Source organism: Geotrypetes seraphini, chromosome 1 (genome assembly GCF_902459505.1).
Source record: "Geotrypetes seraphini chromosome 1, aGeoSer1.1, whole genome shotgun sequence".
NCBI classification, from domain to species: Eukaryota; Metazoa; Chordata; class Amphibia; order Gymnophiona; family Dermophiidae; genus Geotrypetes; species Geotrypetes seraphini.
The window spans coordinates 463,486,720-463,505,018 of record NC_047084.1 but is presented as its reverse complement, the minus strand read 5'-3'; the positions used below and the strand labels follow the sequence as shown (position 1 = coordinate 463,505,018).

The 18,299-nt window shown below is 41.9% G+C and overlaps 1 protein-coding gene across 3 annotated transcripts in view; it reads right to left on the bottom strand.

The window, feature by feature from the left end:
* Positions 1–18,299, bottom strand: part of SLC38A5 (solute carrier family 38 member 5) — a 196,580-nt gene that overhangs the window by 55,072 nt on the left and 123,209 nt on the right. For all 3 annotated transcript variants that reach the window (XM_033923471.1, XM_033923489.1, XM_033923481.1), the window contains 3 exons: positions 9,879–10,110; positions 4,546–4,627; positions 1,930–2,045 (listed from right to left, as the gene is read on the bottom strand). In XM_033923471.1, coding sequence (XP_033779362.1) covers positions 1,930–2,045; positions 4,546–4,627; positions 9,879–9,997 — 317 coding nt within the window. In that variant the 5' untranslated portion in view covers positions 9,998–10,110. The remainder of the gene's footprint in view (positions 1–1,929; positions 2,046–4,545; positions 4,628–9,878; positions 10,111–18,299) is intronic.

Sequence of the window (18,299 nt, the reverse complement as noted above, 5' to 3'; positions counted from 1 at the left end):
GGAACCAGCTTTACACTTGTTGCGTTGGAAGAAGCGGGAGACTTTTGGACATTGGATTTTTCCCCTGAAGTAGCCTTTTAGGCGAAACAGAAAGACTTTTCTGTCGGGACAAGGAATTGAGAATATTTTGAGTCACTTCACATCTTCAGATGAGTGGATGGTTTTCTATTACTTTTGTTCTAAACCCCACACGCTTCAACAATTGCTTATACCCGTAAAGTTGAGCTGTAGCCCTCGCTAATTTTTTAGTTAGTTTGGGATTCTGTTCATGCCGTGGATATGTTCTAATATATTGAACTCTGCTTACATGGCTCACACAAAAAAACCCTTGAAAAAAATCTTTGAAAAATACTAACTGTGCATGAATGAAAACTATTTATTTAAATGTACACGGAGTTTTTTCATAAATCAGTGATGATGTGAGTTGGCTCGGGTACTTGTGTAGTCCCGGCCTCTCACAATTGAGGTTTATTTTTCTCCGTTGTTTTATACTTTGTTATATTGATGGTGTGATGCTAAGAGTTTCTGTTAATGTGGTATGAATGATTCCCTGCTAGTAATCACTATTCTCAATACGTTTCATATACATTCTGGTAATCCTACCCACCACCTCCCCGACCGATTTTGTAGTGTGGATATACTGTAACTTCTTATAAATGAATCAGTAGGTCCAATAAATTTCCTGTCTCGTGACTGCACAGCATCCTTCTTAGTGTGGGCTGGACCACAGCACAGCCTCCACCTCCACAGGTGCAGGTTAGAAACTTTCTTCCTGGGGCGAAGGCCTTGAGAGTATGCCTCTAAGACAGCTTTCTAGAACACTCACAAAATTTATTTTCCAAAGAGTCTTCCACCCTTCTCCCTTGATATGAATCCCTGTCCTCTAAAGGTGTGCATTTTTTTGTATCATTACATTTCACCTTGTAATAGCATGCACTGTTCTGTTTAGTGTATTTTAAAATGACATGAACTGACATACATAGGGTTAACAGATGTCCGGATTTTCCCGGACATGGCTTCCTTTTGAGGACAAGTCTAGGGGTCCGAACGGCTTTTCAAGATCCGACACTTTGTCCGGGTTTAGAAAAGCTTTCCTCCACATCGCGTTGGGCAGGAGGGCATCCACGCAAGCATGGATGTCCTACCCGATGAGGGCAGGCAGCAGGGGGGGGTAGAGGGAGGGGGGCGGGGATGGGTGGAACTGGGTGGGCAGGTCTAGGGTGGCCCAGATTTTCCAAACCGAAAATCTGTTAACCCTAGACCAGGGGTAGGCAATTCTGGTCCTCGAGAGCCGGAGTCAGGTCAGGTTTTCAGGATATCCACAATAAAAATGCATGAGATAGATTTGCATCTCAAGGAGGCAGTGCATTCAAATCCATCTCATAAATATTCATTGTGGATATCCTGAAAACCTGACCTGGCTCCGGCTCTCGAGGACCAGAATTGCCTATCCTTGCTCTAGACATAAATGAAAACAAAAATGAAACAAATATTTTCTGCCTGCACACCTCCCATCTCCACACGTGAACTCTCTGAGGTTCTCCAGAATAGTTCCTTCACCTTTCACCATGCCCTGCTTTTTACCTCAACATAGGACTGCCAGATTTTCCTTTTGGAAAATCCGGACCCCCTAGCCCCGCCTAGTTATGCCCACCTCCGCCCTAATTCTGCCCTAGCCCCACCCCCCTTTGCCTGCTCTTGCCAGGCAGGAAGTCCATGTACACATGATATCATCACGTGATGGCCGCGCATGCGCGGACTTGTTTCCTGCCGACACAGCTTTTCAAAACCCAGACAAAGTGCTAGGTTTTGAAAAGCCGTCCTGGGAAATCCGGATGTCTGTTAACCCTACCTCAACAGGCCAACGCTTCCCTCTCCCAAGAAAGCGACAGTTCAACCAGGCAAGGAGCAGCGCACAGTGATACTCACACGAAGAGAACGATGCCTGTGTTGGACATTGCAAAAGCTAAGCCCAGGATGCCGCTGCCCATGATGGCATTGCTGAGATTAAAGATGGACATCCCAAATGAAGTCTTTCCTTCGAACTGGAACAGCCAAAATAAAAAAAAAGAAATGAAAATGTAAGATCAAGAAGTCATGGCCATACTCAACATGATTTTGACTATTAAATCATTCTATTTCTTCCTTCCTTCCACACAGGTAAATTTCCTTAGACCTCCCTCACTTCTTGCTTCCCTGGACCCTCTTTGCTTTGTTGTTTCCACTGTCTTTATCTCTCTCTTCCCCTTCCCCCTTGCTTAGCTTTCTAATCCCCCCCCAGTACCCGAGTCTCTCCATTTCTCTCTCTCCTTGGTCACCTTTCCCATTAATCTCCCTCTCTCTCTTCCCTCTCAATTTTCTGACCTTACTCTCTCTCCTTGCCCTCTTCTCTTGCTCTTCCCTCCTTCTCTTCCCCCCCCCCCCATGTTCTCCCCCTCTCCTTGGGCTGGTTCAAGTATGTCTCATACTCTAGCCTAGACCTCCAGCTCCCAAACTGTGGGTCACAACCTCAAACAGAGTCACAAAATCTACTTTAGAGGTCATGCCTACATTTACATTTAAAAAACAAAACAAAACCCAAAACACCAGGGTCTATCGATGCTCAGGGCAGGATTAAGACAAAGGAAAACTCAGCACATGCCCAGGCCCAAATATTTAGGAATGGCCCTTACAATGGTACTCAGAGCAGATTTTTGGTTCTATTAAGTCAGCAGCTGGCAAAGAAAAGAGTGTAGGGAGGGTACCAAACAGAGAAAAATAAAGGCAGATAAAGACCATATGGCCTATTTAGTCTGCATATCCATGCCTTCTAATATCCCCTCCTCTCCCTTAGACATCCAATGTACTTATTCAAAGCCACCACTGTCTGTCCTCCTGGTGACTGGGGAATAATGCACAAAGTATGGGGGAAAACTGGCATGTAGCACTTCTTATGTAATGCTTCCTCACCCGCTGGTTCTCCTTTGCAGTTAGAACCACGCAGAGCCCCGTTTGTGGAAGTTTTAAATGGATTTATATTACCATGGGGGATTTCCAAGGCACCTTTTTATCTAGGGCCCATTAAAAGGTTAACTGAAGAACTAAGTGTCAGGAACTAAGAGTGCTAAAAGGGGATCACACTAATGGAAAATTTGGGAAACACCACCACCCTGCATTTTCCATTCCCTACTATCCCCCCCCCCCCCCCCTCGTGTCTATTATTTCTCCTTCCTTCTCCCCATGTCCAGCATCTCTCTTTCCCTCTGTCCCGCCACCACCACTTCATTCTCAAGCAACAAACATTAAGCAGGGCATTTGTGGTATCCACACATGCTCCAGGCCTGCAGCATCCTGCCCTATTTTATCCTAACTTCCTGTTGAAGGGGGTGGGATCTGACTGGCCTTGAGCACAGGCAGGTACTCAAAAAACTGCCACTGCATTACTGCTCTCTTGCCTGTTGTGGCACCTTGCAGATGCCCCCTACCCTAGGCAGGTGCCTATTTCATCTAGTGGCAGGGCTGGGCTGGGCCCTGCCCTCTCTCTTTGCTAGTGTTTGAGGAAGTGCTTTTGAGTGCTGCAGCTTCACCACTTCCCACATTGGTTCTGATAGATAGAATGAGCCAATAAACAGCAGGAGGCGGGTAAAGCAATCTGTGTGAATGATCTGTCATCCCTCTTGCACCTGAGCCAGGGGGAGAGAGAAGAAATCTACAATGGTGGAAGGAAAAGCAAGAATCAGGGAGATTTGAATTTAAATAAAAACTCTAGCTTCTTCAGGATTTTAACATGGAAATTTCCCATCTACGGTTATGTCTTAAAACTCAGTGAAGATACCATAGCATGAAATAAAGCAATGTTAAGTTTCTAGAGGCAGCTGAGTTACAACAGATCACAGTGAGATAACAAGGCGCCGATATCATATGCAATTGTTTCCTTCCAGGGCCCTATTTTTAATCCTGTATTAATTCACTTTACTGATTCAGGGATGCTACTTTCTGATGCTGTTCAGTTTGCCTCAAGAGAATAAGAGTCCTTTCCTTACCACATTATTAGCCCAAAATATCCTACTAGCGGTAAACATTACAGGGTCGATATTCTAAGTGATTTAAGCAGTCAGAAATGGCTAATTTGAATAATGTATTTGGGACCTAATCGAATCAAATACAAATATTTGGTATAGCCCTAATGCATCTCATCAATAACGTGTACTTTGCAAGTGGGTGTTGGGAATAGGCAGAGTGTGAGTGACAGTGCACACTTCTGCACACATTTACAACTCTTTCAGGGCTGGTGTAAATTTGTGTGCTAGAGGATGCTCGTTTTATAACGGTATATAGTCACCTTTGTTGCCTTTATAAAGCAAGTGCTCTTCCAAATAGGCACCTTTTAATGAAATTATTCTCCATGTGTGCACGCCATTGCAACTTATTTATTAAGTGTGCACAGATGTCGTGTGACAGGCAGCTGGAGCTGTGTGGTTTCTGTATGTGAACACATCTGTGTATATAAATGCTGCACCATAATGGCAGAGCTAGCTGTGTCTCTGCCGTTCCCTGCCCTCTTACATCGGTGAATTGCGTCTTCTTGCTGGCTGCGTGCGGGAGGAACTCCTGCTGTTCAGCTATGGTTGACCCCTCTGCATCATACCTAAGAAAAGAAAGAGCCATTATACATTAATGCACTGGCGTTTTGAGTTTCTCCTTTTTTTATATCCCTGTATTCAGTGTTGATATTAGCAACCAGTTTAATTTTAAACTTATCCATAAACATCATATGAATTAGTTTTGCTAGTCTAGATTCCAAGGTTTTCTCTATGACAATATCCTGCTGTCAGGACACACAGAAAAATTAGGGTAGAGAAAGACCACGTGCCCTATCTAGTCTCTGCTCAATTTCTTTCCTACTATGGTGCCTCAAGCCCTATTTAATCTCTGGCTGTATCTTCATCTCCACACACAACTTAAAGCTCTTACTTCTTTACTGAATTCTGATAATGTACTTGCAACCAACACCTTCCCCAGGAGGTTGCAGAAATATTTCCTGAAATTGCTCATCAATTTACCACCTTTAAGCCTTTCCACTGAAAATGTTTGTGTTTTGTTTATACTTTCAAAGAACTTGAAAATATACTATTTCCCCTTTCCTCTACTAAGGCATAGGTGTCAAACTCAAGGACCGTGGGCTGAATCTGGCCCGCCTGGCCGTTTTAGTTTTTGGTCTTGAATTTGCATGGGGGTTATCTGTGTTCTGGTAGGAATGAATCTTGAGAAGCATACAGTGTGCTTTGTGTAGTTTAATTTTGTGGTTAACCATTATGTGTTGTTAATATGATTATATATTGTGTGTGCATATATGAAAAATGAATGGAAAAGCCTGTGTTTTAAATTTCGGCCCCTTAATGTGATTGAGTTTGACACCCCTGCTCTAAGGCAATGATGGTTCTTAACTCAGTCCACAGGAAACACCCAGCCAGTCAGGTTTTCAGGATACCCACAATGACTATGCATGAGATAGATTTGCATACGTATTGCGGGTTTTCTGAAAACCTGACTGGCTGGGTTGAGAACCCCCTGCGCTTCCACACATGACTAGAGAAATAGCGGTCAGTGCAGTGAGCTACAAACCTGGGAAACTGGGCTCAGTTCCCACTGCTGCTCCTCGTGACCTTAGGCAAGTCACTTAACCCTCCAATGCCCTAGGTACAATACTTAAGACTGTGAGTCCACTAAGGACAGAGAAAAGCCAGATCTAAGGGCCTTTACTCGATCCTCATCCTTCTTGACCTGTCTGCTGCCTTTGATACTGTCACTCGCTGCTTATTCCTAGATTGGAGGCAAACTTTTAGTGTAGGCGTTCGTGGGTCCTCCTCTGCTGCCATTCCTGCTAGCAGGTCGCGTACCCCAGGGTTCTATCTTAGGACCTATAAGCTGATGACTCCCAGATCTACCTCTCTACACCTGAAATTTCACCTAAAGTCCAAGAAAAAGTTTCAGTCTGTTTGGCTTGACATTGTTGCCTGGATGTCTCGCCGTCATCTGAAACTAAACATGTCCATGACTGAGCGGCTCCACTCTTCTCTCTCTGTTCTCCATCTCAGTAAACAACACTATTATCGTTCCAGTCTCCTCTGCTCGCAACCTTGGAGTTGCCTTCGACTCCGACCTCTCATTTTCTACGCACCTCCAACAGACTACTAAAGCCTGTTGCTTCTATCTCTACATCGCCACAATTCGCACCTTCCTTTCTAAGCACACCAGCCAGACCCTTGCCCACACTCTCGTAACCTCACGCTTTGACGACTGCTATTTATTTCTGAAAGGTCTCCCGCTGAACCACCTCTCTGCCCTGCAAGTGGTGCAAAACTCAGCTGCACGACTCATCTACTGCCAATCTCACTACGCTCAGCTTAACCCCTCTCCTCAAATCACTTCACTGGCTCCCCATCCACCTCCGCATACAGTTCAAACTCCTATTACTAACCTACCATGCTTCAGCCCTTCAGTATCTCTCCCTATATGCCTCCTCGAGAACTCCGTTCATTAGCCACAGTTAAACCACATGCAAAAAATACCTTCAGTACCTCCTCTTTTCTACCTGGGTAAATTTTGTGCCTGTTATCATTTTGCCACACAAATTATAGCCTGGTTAGTGGGGGAAAATTTTAACCATAAAGACTTTCCAGTTAACTCATAAAGTCTGCTGGACAAACCTTTTTGAGTATTGACTGCTCAGGTTCTTTAATCTCATTTCTTGGCAGAAACTGTACATCTTTGGAAGTTGAAGTAATAACACGCACTAAAATTAGGATGCAGGGATGGTTTCAGTATATAAAAATAAATGTGTGCTCATTTGAATCTGTTAATTTGAATGTACTCTCAGTTCTAAGGATACGGAAGTGAGTTATACTTCTGATAGAAGTTTAAAACCAAGACTGGCCAAAAGAGGTCTCCCCCCTGGAGCTGGGTAGCATGTACACCCTGTTAACACAGCCAGCTGCTAGTGTTTCTAGAAGTTCGCTATAGTAAATGTTAACTTTTATTTAGGAAAATGATTTGTTCTTCCCCTTCTTAATGAACCAAAATATCTGCAAATGCAGCTGTGATCTCCTCAATCTCATGATTGCCCAAGACAATGCTCTATGTAACTTTAAATTAATCCTTTTCTTGCCAATGCTTTCTTTAGAGACTACACTTCTCCCTCCGTATTTGCGGTTTCAGCATTCGCAGTTTCAATTATTCACGGTTTTTAGCTTGCTGGCTCCTCCCCCAAAATTACATCAGCTTGCATAGAGAAATCGCCGATTCCAAGCGTTTACAGAGAAAATCACTGATTCCCAGCACTTTGTTCACCTGTTTTGCCTCTTCTTTAGGAACAGGCCAGGTCTCCCACCATGTTATTCGCGGTTTCACCATATTCACGATGGTTTTTAATAGAAAACAGCAAATAACATATAAAAAAGTTATTCACAGTTTTTCAGTATTTGCGGTACTGTTAATCCCCTATCACAGCGAATACGGAGGGAGAAGTGTACTTTCAGTGCAGGAAAGTCCGCTAAAATTTGGACTTTTTTTTTTACGATTCACTTCTATGTCTGGTAATATTGGCAGCGTTTTGCTCACTGCTTACAGCGTTATTCCTAGATATTCAGTGCCAAAACCTGTGCAGGCTCCAGCTTTGATTATCTAGTTCATTTTAAGCCAGCTAACACATAGTTCCTCTGGAAATTGCAAGCTGTTGAACCTTATTTTGATGTAACCCCATTTAGAGCACTGGTGCAATCGTTGATCTAAGTATTTTAGATTACTATAATATTATTTACCTCGCTGGTTTATAAAAATCATTTTCGCAGACCGCGTAAAATACAAAATACAGCAATCCGTCTAATCTTTTAAAAAGTCAGACCATCTGACCCCTTATTATCGAAGGTTACATTGGCTTCCTGTTGAGGCTAGAGCATTTTTCAAATTTGGTTGTTTGTGCTATAAGGCTTCACAGGGTCTTGCACCTAATTATCTTGTTGATCATTTTATTTTTACAAATTCCAGACGTTCGCTGAGTAATGCAACTTTATTCGCTTTTCCTTCTGTAAAAGGCTTCTTATTTAAATGATATTTTCAGTGTCTATTGTCATTCAAAGCAGCTAGCTGGGATGCTGACTTTCATCAACTTTTATCTGTATTTTAGAAAATTATCGTACTTCACTTTATTCAGTCTCTTTTATTTTGTCAACCACACTGATCTGTAAGGTACTGCAGTATATAAATAAAATTTTATGTTATTCAGCATTTAAGCAGCCGAGGATCACAGCATAAAAATAAGACGGACTATTATGTGGTCCCATTTGTGCAGTAAACTTGGCCGCTTAAAGGCGTGGAGGGGCATAATCGAAAGGGACGTCTAAGTCCATTTACTTCCATCTCGCAAGTCGTCCAAAGTTAAAAAGAGCTTAAGACACATTTTCGAAAGACACGTCCAACCTTTTTTTACTTTCGAAAATCGTCTAATTATACGTCCTGCCAATCTGATCGTCCAAGCCACTAAATCGTCCATCTTTATACCACATTTCCGTCCAACTTTTCATCCAAGTCCAAAATGTCTAGAACAAGCCCTGTTGGACATGGGAGGGGTCTGCAAAGTGATGGACTGAACACCCAGACATGGCACCTAAATAGTGGGGTACCTTACAGGGCACTGCTGTGAACTTCACAAAAAGGGTGCCATGGCTTCTCCTCACTACAGCTCCCTTATAGGTGACGGTGAGTCCCCCAAACCACCTCCAGAATCCCCTAGACCCACTTATCTACCACCCCAATAGCCCTTATGGCTGCAGGAGCCACTTACATGCCAGTCAAAAAGGGTTTTGGGGGTGTATAGGGCAGTGCACATGTTTCAGTAACAATGCAGTGATTACAGGGGCTTATGAGCATGGGTCCTCTTCTCTATGGTTCCCTAACCCACCCCACTTAAGCTGCCTTTGGGCTGGATGACTAGGCTTTCCTATGCCAGGCGGCCAGGTGATGATGGTCTGGAGGCTGAATTTTAAAGTTCTGAATAAAATTTTTATGGGGGTGGGGGGGTTGGTGATCACTGGGGTAGTGTGTAGGGGTCTGTGTTATTTGTTTGCAGTGCTTATCTGGTGAGTTTAGGTGGGTTTTTGTGACTTAGACCATGTTTTACTTGGTCTAAGTCACAACGTCCAAGTTCCGTCTAGGCTCTGTTGTTAAACTTTCGGTTATACATGCTGTATGACTAAGTCTAAGCCGGCCCACGTCCCGCCCAACTCCCACCTTCAACACGCCTCCCGAAACGCCCCGTTTAGCTTTGGACGTTGAGCTGCACCATGAAGGTCGTTTAGAAATACGTCCAAAACCCAGTTTTATTATAGGCACTTGGACGTTTTTGAGAAATGTTCGTCCAAGTGCCAACTTAGGCCGGTTTTTGGACGTTTTTCTCTTTCGATTATGAGCCCCTTAATATCAGCACTTAAGTGGCCACATGTCCCCCCAGAACGCCCCCAACATAATCAGTTTTGGGGTCAGCACTAACTGTGATAATCAGTGGCACTTAACCACTTAAGTGCCGCTGAATATTAGTGGCTGGCCCCAAGTAATTTAACCAGTCTGCAGTCAACTAAATTGCTTTGAAAAACGGGTTCATTGTCTTTTTCTTATTCTGACTTGAGAAACGAAGTTTTACTTTCTGAAAGCTAGTCAAGAAATATGCTAAGTCAACAAAAATGTATCCACGCATAGATTCAACTTAATTCAATCCCCTTAAACTGAGGATCCACCAGAATTCAGAATTCAGTGTCCTGGCACCAGCTCTGCCAGTAATAAGAAGAGATAAAGGTACCAATACACTCTGCTGGCCACAGAAACCTTCTTCCTTGGGGTCTTACCCATCTTCCAGTCGCATTTTTTCCACGTCAAAGCTTTCTGAGTTGCTTCCATTCAACATCTGGTCCTCATCCATCTCTCCCATTTTCTCCAGTTCCATGGTGGAATTATCTTTCTCCATTCTGGATGAGGAAAGGAGGCGATGATCTGAATCCTGCTGGATTTGATGCAGACGTGTGCTGGAGTGAGGTTAATGTTTTGCTTCTGTGTCTTGCTTAATTCAAGAAGAGCTTTCTAAAAGGGAGAAGAGCAGAGGTGTTAGATCAACCAGAGAAACTATGAAACCTGGGGGAATGGTCAAACTATACGAAAATAATACATCTATACATGAGCACTTTGGTATTAAAAAAGATCTATTTAAATGCTAACTAGAGTAAAAACAATATTGAGAGCCCCTATCCCCCATATCTCCAGCAATGCACCTTGGTCCTGACCCACTGCACCCCTCTCTCAGTATGAATACCCTCATCCCACCCTCTACTAATGCACCTCACTTCTGCTGTGCAGCACTCTCTGCTATTTCAGTATGCAGACCTACACTTACAGCTCTGCTAATGACCTCATTCCTGTCCTGAAACCATATGTCACAAATTAAAAATATATGTGGTTGATTTACAACATATACAATGGTGTAATAAAATGCATCAGCCACAGATCATAAAGGACCTCAAGGAAGTAAGGTTATTATGCAGACGCCAGAGCAATGACATTCTGCATAGCTGGTGTTAAAATGTGGGTCAGTTGTGGCAATGTATTGATCGGTTTCAACAGCTAAAAACCCAATTGTTTGTCACCACATTCATATATATGTATTGTCAACTGGTCCAGTTTCAAGGAGGGCCCTGGTTAAACATCTTCTACAGATACAAAAAAGTGGCCCATATAAAGGGGCCCCTAATTCTGGCCCTAGTTGAGACCATGCCCCAAAACTTTAGATATCTTTATTAGAGGTCTCTGTAAAAATGTCTTCAATTTCTGAGATGGTCGAGTGGGGATCTCTGGATCGCTTGACACGGAATGACCCTATATAAAAGTATGGTCTGGATTCATTCTGATATAACCCTGTTTCTTATTTATCTTCAAAGGAAGCCTCAGCCCACACCACTCCACCGCTGTATTAGTTTGCAACTGCGGGAAGAATTACATGGTGCTTCATCATTGGCTGCCCATTTTAGTGATATAAACATATTAGGTTAACAACTTGCCATAGTTTATTATCCTATATAAAAGTATGGCATTCAATTCTGTTTATACTTGCTTGTTCTAGGAGTGGTGTCGGGATGATCTTGATTACGGAATTTAATTTCAGAATGTACTTAGGGACCTGAAAGTTAATTCATAGGGAAGAGGGGCACCCAAAACTGAAGGCGTGTGTAGGCCGCCTAAAACCTTTACTGGCTCCGAGAGCAGCTGCTTAAGATGGATGCCCTGTTTCTCTTTTATCCTGCAGTGAGTACACGTACACGCATTAGGTGCCCACGCTGGGTCCTGAGAAAGGGACGCAACTTGAACTGGCGACCACGGCCTAGACCAATGCAGCCCTCGAAGCAGGACAGCAATAGGACTGCAGGAGAGCTAGTGAAGAGGACTGGCTAGCAGCCATTTTGTATAGTGACAGTGACCTTTTCCTCAAAACTACACGGCAGGGGTCCCAGGGAAAGATGGAAACCTTAGTGCAGCAGAGAGACTGCTCAAACACAAATGCAGAGGGAAACAAGAGTTACCCCACATGGACCCTGAGGGAGGGAAAGGAGCTGTGCACCCCTCCAGCACGATACTTTAAGAAGTGAAACAGATAGTTAGAAGGAGCTGGGGCAGGAGCGGACTGCAGCGCTTTGAAACAGGTTTAGACGTATTTTTAAATGTACCTATAAATATATCTATCTTTCTTTCTGTATATATATGGATATATAATCCCCTGCGCATAACCTGCATGCCTGGGTGACACAGGATCCCATCGCCTCCAAATATCAATCCTAGATGCAAGTCTTCTGCCAGGAGAAGTTGCTGGGGAAACGGTAGCCAACATGCTGCCTCTTCTCATCCCAGCTCCTGAGCTCCACCCTACCTGGACAGGAGTCTCTTGTGAGTCAGAGTCACAGGACCGGCCCCTGCCTACTATTTGCTGTGAAACAAAACTAGGCTGAGCTCATGTTTGACTGTGAGAGTCAAGTCTTGCCCCTGGGCTCGGCCCACCCAGCAAATTACCTAGATTGCCTCCCTCTTCACACTGTGTATATGTTTATTTATGTGTATGTATATATGTGTTTCATTCTAGTATAGAAGCTTTTGCAGGCATAGGGTGGAATAAATAAATCAAGTTGTTTTTGCTGACTCAACGGACCTGAAAGTAAAATTTGAAGTTAATTTGATTGTATTGAGCTATTGGGTAATAGTTAGTGTACTCTCCCAGGGAAATTTCAAGTCCATAAAACAAAAGCAGCTTTGTGGGTAAAGCAGTGCCCTTACCTGTCAAAGTAAACATTTTAATAGATGAGTTTGCTTTGCCTAGTTATGATCTACTTAAGCATATTGTTTTGTCTTGGGTTGTTCATTTCGTCCATCTTCTGCGTCTCCTGCCTTTCCATACGTCTGTTTTCTCTTTTGAACGGAATTTTTGCATTTATTTACTTTTCTGTCGCTATGGGCTCCTTTTACTAAGCTGCGATAGCGTTTTTAGCGCGCATTGAATTGCCGTGCGCGCCAAACCCGCGCAATGTGGCTAGAACCAACGCCAGCTCAATGCTGGCGCTAGCATCTAGCACGCGGCAATTCAGCGCACGCTAAAACCGCTATCGCAGCTTATTAAAAGGAGCCCTATGTATGCTAAATAGCCATAATCAGCTGTGACTGTTTCACACGTGACATTGATCTACCCATTGTTTTTAAAGGTATAAATATATTATTTCATATTATTTCTTTGGCGCTTTCCATTACCTTGCATATCATAAATCTTTTTATTGTAATTAAAGTTTTCCTTTTTATTCCAGATTTGTTTTGGGGGTTTTTAAAAAAAATAAATATTTATTAATTTTCAAAACTAATACAAAGTGCCATGAATTGCATATGCATTAATAACAAATTAAGCACTTAAATTCAGTGGTCTCAAACTCAAACCCTCTGCAGGGCCACATTTTGGATTTGGAGGTACTTCGAGGGCCTCAGAAAATATAATTAATGTCTTATTAAAGAAATGACAATTTTGCATGAGGTAAAACTCCTATAGTTTATAAATCTTTCCTTTTGGCTAAGTCTTAATAATAATATTGTGATTTATTGCTAAAGAGACATGATCAAAAAACTGTTTAATTTTACTTTTGTGATTATGATAAACATACCGAGGGCCTCAAAATAGTACCTGGCGGGCCGCATGTGGCCCCCGGGCCGCGAGTTTGAGACCACTGCTTAAATTCCATTAATAACAATAAGAAAATAAATATCCCTCCTCTCCCATCCACCAATTTAATCAAGAAATGAACCAGAAAGATATCACCCCCCCACACCCACCCACCCCGTCCTGGACATGTATATAAATAAACAAAAAAAAAAATTGAACAAAGACAACTATGGTGAATTAACAAAGAATGTCAATGGGCCCCAAACCAATTTAAATAATTTGCTATTCCCTAATACAGTGGTGCCTCACACAACGAACTTAATTGGTTCCAGGAGCAAGTTTGTTATGCAAAAAGTTCGTAATGTGAAACGCGTTTTCCCATAACAATACATGTTAAAAAAAATAATTTGTTCTGTAGCATAAAATATGCTAAGATGACATAAAAAAAGATAAATTTTTTGTTATTATTTTTATTTAGATACATCTAAAAACATAATTGTTTTTTAAAACAACACACATTTTTTAAATTTAAAGACAGACTAAGTAGAGTCTAATTTTACAGTGAGAGAGGGCAGAGTCTCAGCGGCAAAAACTGGGACTTAACTGTTCATTTTTTTTTTTCTAGCATCGGGGAAGCGGCGAGAGTAGCTCCGCCCCCCCAACGCATCAGCAGTAGGCGCCGGGCCCCTGCGAGCCGACGGTCCGCCACTGCACAGGGAGCCAGGCGGAGAGAGGGCAGTTAAGCGTAGTGCCTGCGCGGAAGGATGCAGCTCGGGCGACTTCGTTGTGTGAAACGAAGTTCGTTGTAGGAAGCAAGACATGAAGTTCGTTGTGCGCAGCGTTCGCTGTGCGAGGCGTTCGTTATGCGAGGCACCACTGTATATCTGCATTCATCTTTTCGTATTTGTAACCTAAACATAAACTGGCCCACCAAAATGTAAAGTTGAGGCGGTCATAATTTTTCCAATTGAGGGTTATCGTTTGCATAGCAATCCCTGTCATAATCAAGAAAAGCCTGCCTTTGTAGCGATCCATAGGAGGCTTGATATGCAGCAATGTTTCACATCTAATTGCCTCATACGTCAAAGGGATTGTTGATTCCAGTATGAGGTTAATCTGTCCCCATACTGACTTTATTCCAGATTTGTTTGCTTTTTTAGAACTTCACATATCCCCCCTTTTACAAAACAGTAGCGTGATTTTTAGCACCGGCCGTGGTGGTAACAGCTCTGATGCTCATAGGAATTCTATGAGCATTAGAGCTGTTACCGCCGCAGCCAATTATGGTTTCTATTTTACAACTTAATTAAGACAGTTGTCATTTTTTGGTATGCATTTTTCTATTTAACCTTTTCAAACAGGAATGATTAGTTTTACAATCACATTTTTTTCATTTTCCACAAAGGAATTATTTTCACAATCATTCTTTTTTCACTCTTCATTCATATACTTCTTTCACTTGTTCATATCAACATTATTGAATGCATATATTAAGTTTTACATAGAAACATAATGGCAGATAAAGGCCAAATGGCCCATCTACTCTGCCCATCCGCAGTAACCATTATCTCTTTCTCTCTCCAAGAGATCCCACGTTTTGTGGGGGGGGAGGGTTCTTCAAGCACTTTTTCGTGTGTTCAATTTATTCTTTCATTCACCCATCTTTATTATCACACTTTCAAATTAATTTTGTTACAGCATTTGACTCTTTTTCACATCATTTTTTTCTACTTTTCCTCATAATTTTTTTATTTGTGTTTACACTTATTGCATATACACAATTTTTTAGGACCCCTGAGGAAGGCTATTTTTAACCGAAACAGACTGTGTTAGGTCTGAGCAAGTCACTTAATCCCCCCATTGCCCCAGGTACATTAGATAGATTGTGAGCCCACAGGGACAGACAGGGAAAAATGCTTGAGTACCTGAATAAACTCATGTAAACCATTCTGAGCTCTCCTGGAAGAACGGTATAGAAAATTGAATAAATAAATAAAATAGGCCACGGGAGAGAACTTTATAATGGTTGTGGTTTTTCAAGGCTCCAGGCCCGCCCTTGCTCATGCTACTACACCAAGATTGCTGTGAAAGCACTAGTCCCACAATTGAGCAACTTATTCAAATCTTCAAATATATACACCCTACCATTTCATCCAAATTCAGGGGTTATCAATTGTTTTTTTTCATCCATGCTCTGCCCTTGGTCCTCATTTGTAAAATACTTGGGTCAACTATTCAATCTTCAAATTCATACAGCTTTGTTGAGCATGGAATAGCCTCTAGCTAAATGGTGATTCACACTAATTGTGGGCAGCAGAATTGTATTTGCTGCTCCATGCAGATTCCATCCCTTTATGCCCCGTTTAGAGCATGAAGGTCATTTTGTTTTGATATTATTTAGGGATTCTCTTTGATTTTTTAAATTCTGTCACTGTTTCTGACCCCCACCGCCTCCCCCTGGAGGACGGTCCAGTCATCCACTACCCTCTCTGTGAAACAGTACTTTATGGACGTTACTCTTCAGTCTACCAGCCGGCATCCTCAATTCATGTCCTCTAGGGTTCATAGACAAAGCCACCGAAGACAAAGGTGCACGTCGACAACTGAGCATAAGACAGAAGTGCGTGCCAAAGAAAAAGAGTGTTTTTAGGGGCTCTGACGAGGGTTTTGTTGGGGAAACCCCCCCCCACTTTACTTAATACAGATCGCGGCGGCATTGTGGGGGGTTTGGGGGGCTGTAACCGCCCTCATTATACTGGAAACTTAACTGTTTCCCTGTTTTTTAGGGAAAAAGTGAAGCTTTCAGTAAAATGTGGGGGGGGGGGGTTACAACCCCCCCAAACCCCCCACAACGCAGCGCAATCTGTATAAAGTAAAGTGGGGGGGTTCCTCCCCACACACACCCCGTCGGAGCCCTTTAAAACAGTCATTTTCTTCGGCACGTGCCTCCGCGTTGCGCTCAGTTGTCTGCGCGTGCCTTTGTCCCGGCGCGCTTTTGACCTGACACCGTCCTCTAGTTCTATTGCTTCCCTGTATCTGAAAATGATTTGTTGGTATATTATTTGGCAAATATTTAAACATCTTTATTTATTTATTGGGATTTATTAACTACTTTTTCATGAAGAGATTTACCCAAATTAGTTTACAATACACTGAATAGAAATCAGCTACACTTAAGTATTTTCCCTATCTGTTCCAGCAGGCTCACAATGGAACTGTGGTACGGGCAGGAATCGGCCAGGCTTACAACTGAACATCCTAGGTGGAACTTACATGCCGAGACTTAGTATATGCACCACAACTATGGTACACTATCCTCTATTACAAAAATTCCCAGTTCCTTTACTCAGCGTACAGAAAAGGAAAAATGTATATAAAAAATACTCTCACGTATACAAAACTCTTTAAATAGTCCAAAATTTTTAAATATTTTTTAATATAGTTTTTTAGAGCTTCAGTCCCACCACTCCACCACATCAAATGTCTTTCATAGCGATAAGCTTTATGTGGTAATCTCCTCATCAGCTCATACTGTTTAAGCTTTTTTTTTTAAATTCTTTCAAACGGTTTAAAGTGCACCGTGCTTCGTGCTGAATTCTTCCTATATCTCAAAAGTGCAAGTGCTTTATAATTTTCTTTATGTAAAACCTCTGTGGCAACCAAAACACTTCTTTTGAAGCGACCCCCCCATCCCTTACCAATTGTCTTTCCCTCCCCTTTTTGCCTGCCTTTATTTTTTATTTTCCATTTTGATGTATTTAATAACTTTCCTCTCCCTTTGTTTCCCTTCCGTATCATGTATGTATATGTGTAAGTGCTTCCCTCCTTTTAGCTTAGCCATGCTTTTATTTTATTTTTTTAAATCTTCATTGATTTTCAAACTTTGACAGTGAAATACAATTAATTGAACATAAAACACTGCATAAAATGCACTATTAACTACACAAGTAATACATAAAACAATCATTTTCTCCCACCCTCCTCCCAATTATTAATACAACAAGACATATGATGTGATTACAATATTATAATTAAGTAATTTTAATCCTCAAAATACATTTCCCACCCTGGATGTGTAAGGAAATCTAATAAAAGGAGAGATACATGACCATTATTGTGAGGTAACAAATGTATGCAATGGGCTCCACACTTTATTAAAAGAATTATTAAACCCCCAAACATTCCGCATTCATTCTCTCATATTTATATGTGCTACACACATTTGCCCACCAAAATGTGTAATTAAGTCTGTCGTTGCTCTTCCAGTTACGTGTGACCATTTGGATGCTTTTATTTAAAATTTTTATATTCTATTTTATTGTTAACCGTTTAGATACTTGTATAATAAACGGTATATTAAAAATAAAGAAAACTTGAAACACAGTAAGCGTTTCTACCGCAGGCCAGCAAGGTAAACGCTCTGACACACAGGAATTCTATGAGTGTTGGAGCATGTACCTCGCTGGCCTGCAGTAGAAACCCCTATCTTCCTTTCCTCTAGAATACACTGTACATATTCAGGTCTCTGCATCAGGCATCCGTCGGTCAGAATAAGCATCCTGCTGTCCTTGGAGAACATCAGGTACAGGTGAGTAACTTCACTTTCTAGTACATATGCTACGCTGTATTTTCAGAGCCTGTTTCATTATACTAGAAAATGGTTTTAAAAAGAGGAAGCTCGTACAAAAATTATGGAAATACACCTATTAGCATATACCTGTGGATATGATTTTACAAGGGTAAATAAAAAAGTAAAGGCAAAATACATTTAATGGCTTTAATAGAAATAACTGTGAGAAATTGAACATATCATTTTTCCATAAATACAAGGACTAGGGAGCATGCAATGAAGCTACTAAGTAGTCAATTTAAAACAAACTGGAGAAAATATTTATTCTCTCAACTATTCATGCTTATGTTCTTTTGTCAAAATTGCGTTCTGTTCATCATGGCAATTTGTCTGTGCCATCTATAAGGGACCTGAGATTGAACTCCTCACGTGCGACTATGTTCTCTTGTAGGGGACCTCAGGAATGGAATCTCCTACCTTTGTACATTAGAAAGCAATGGAATCCCATTAGGTTTA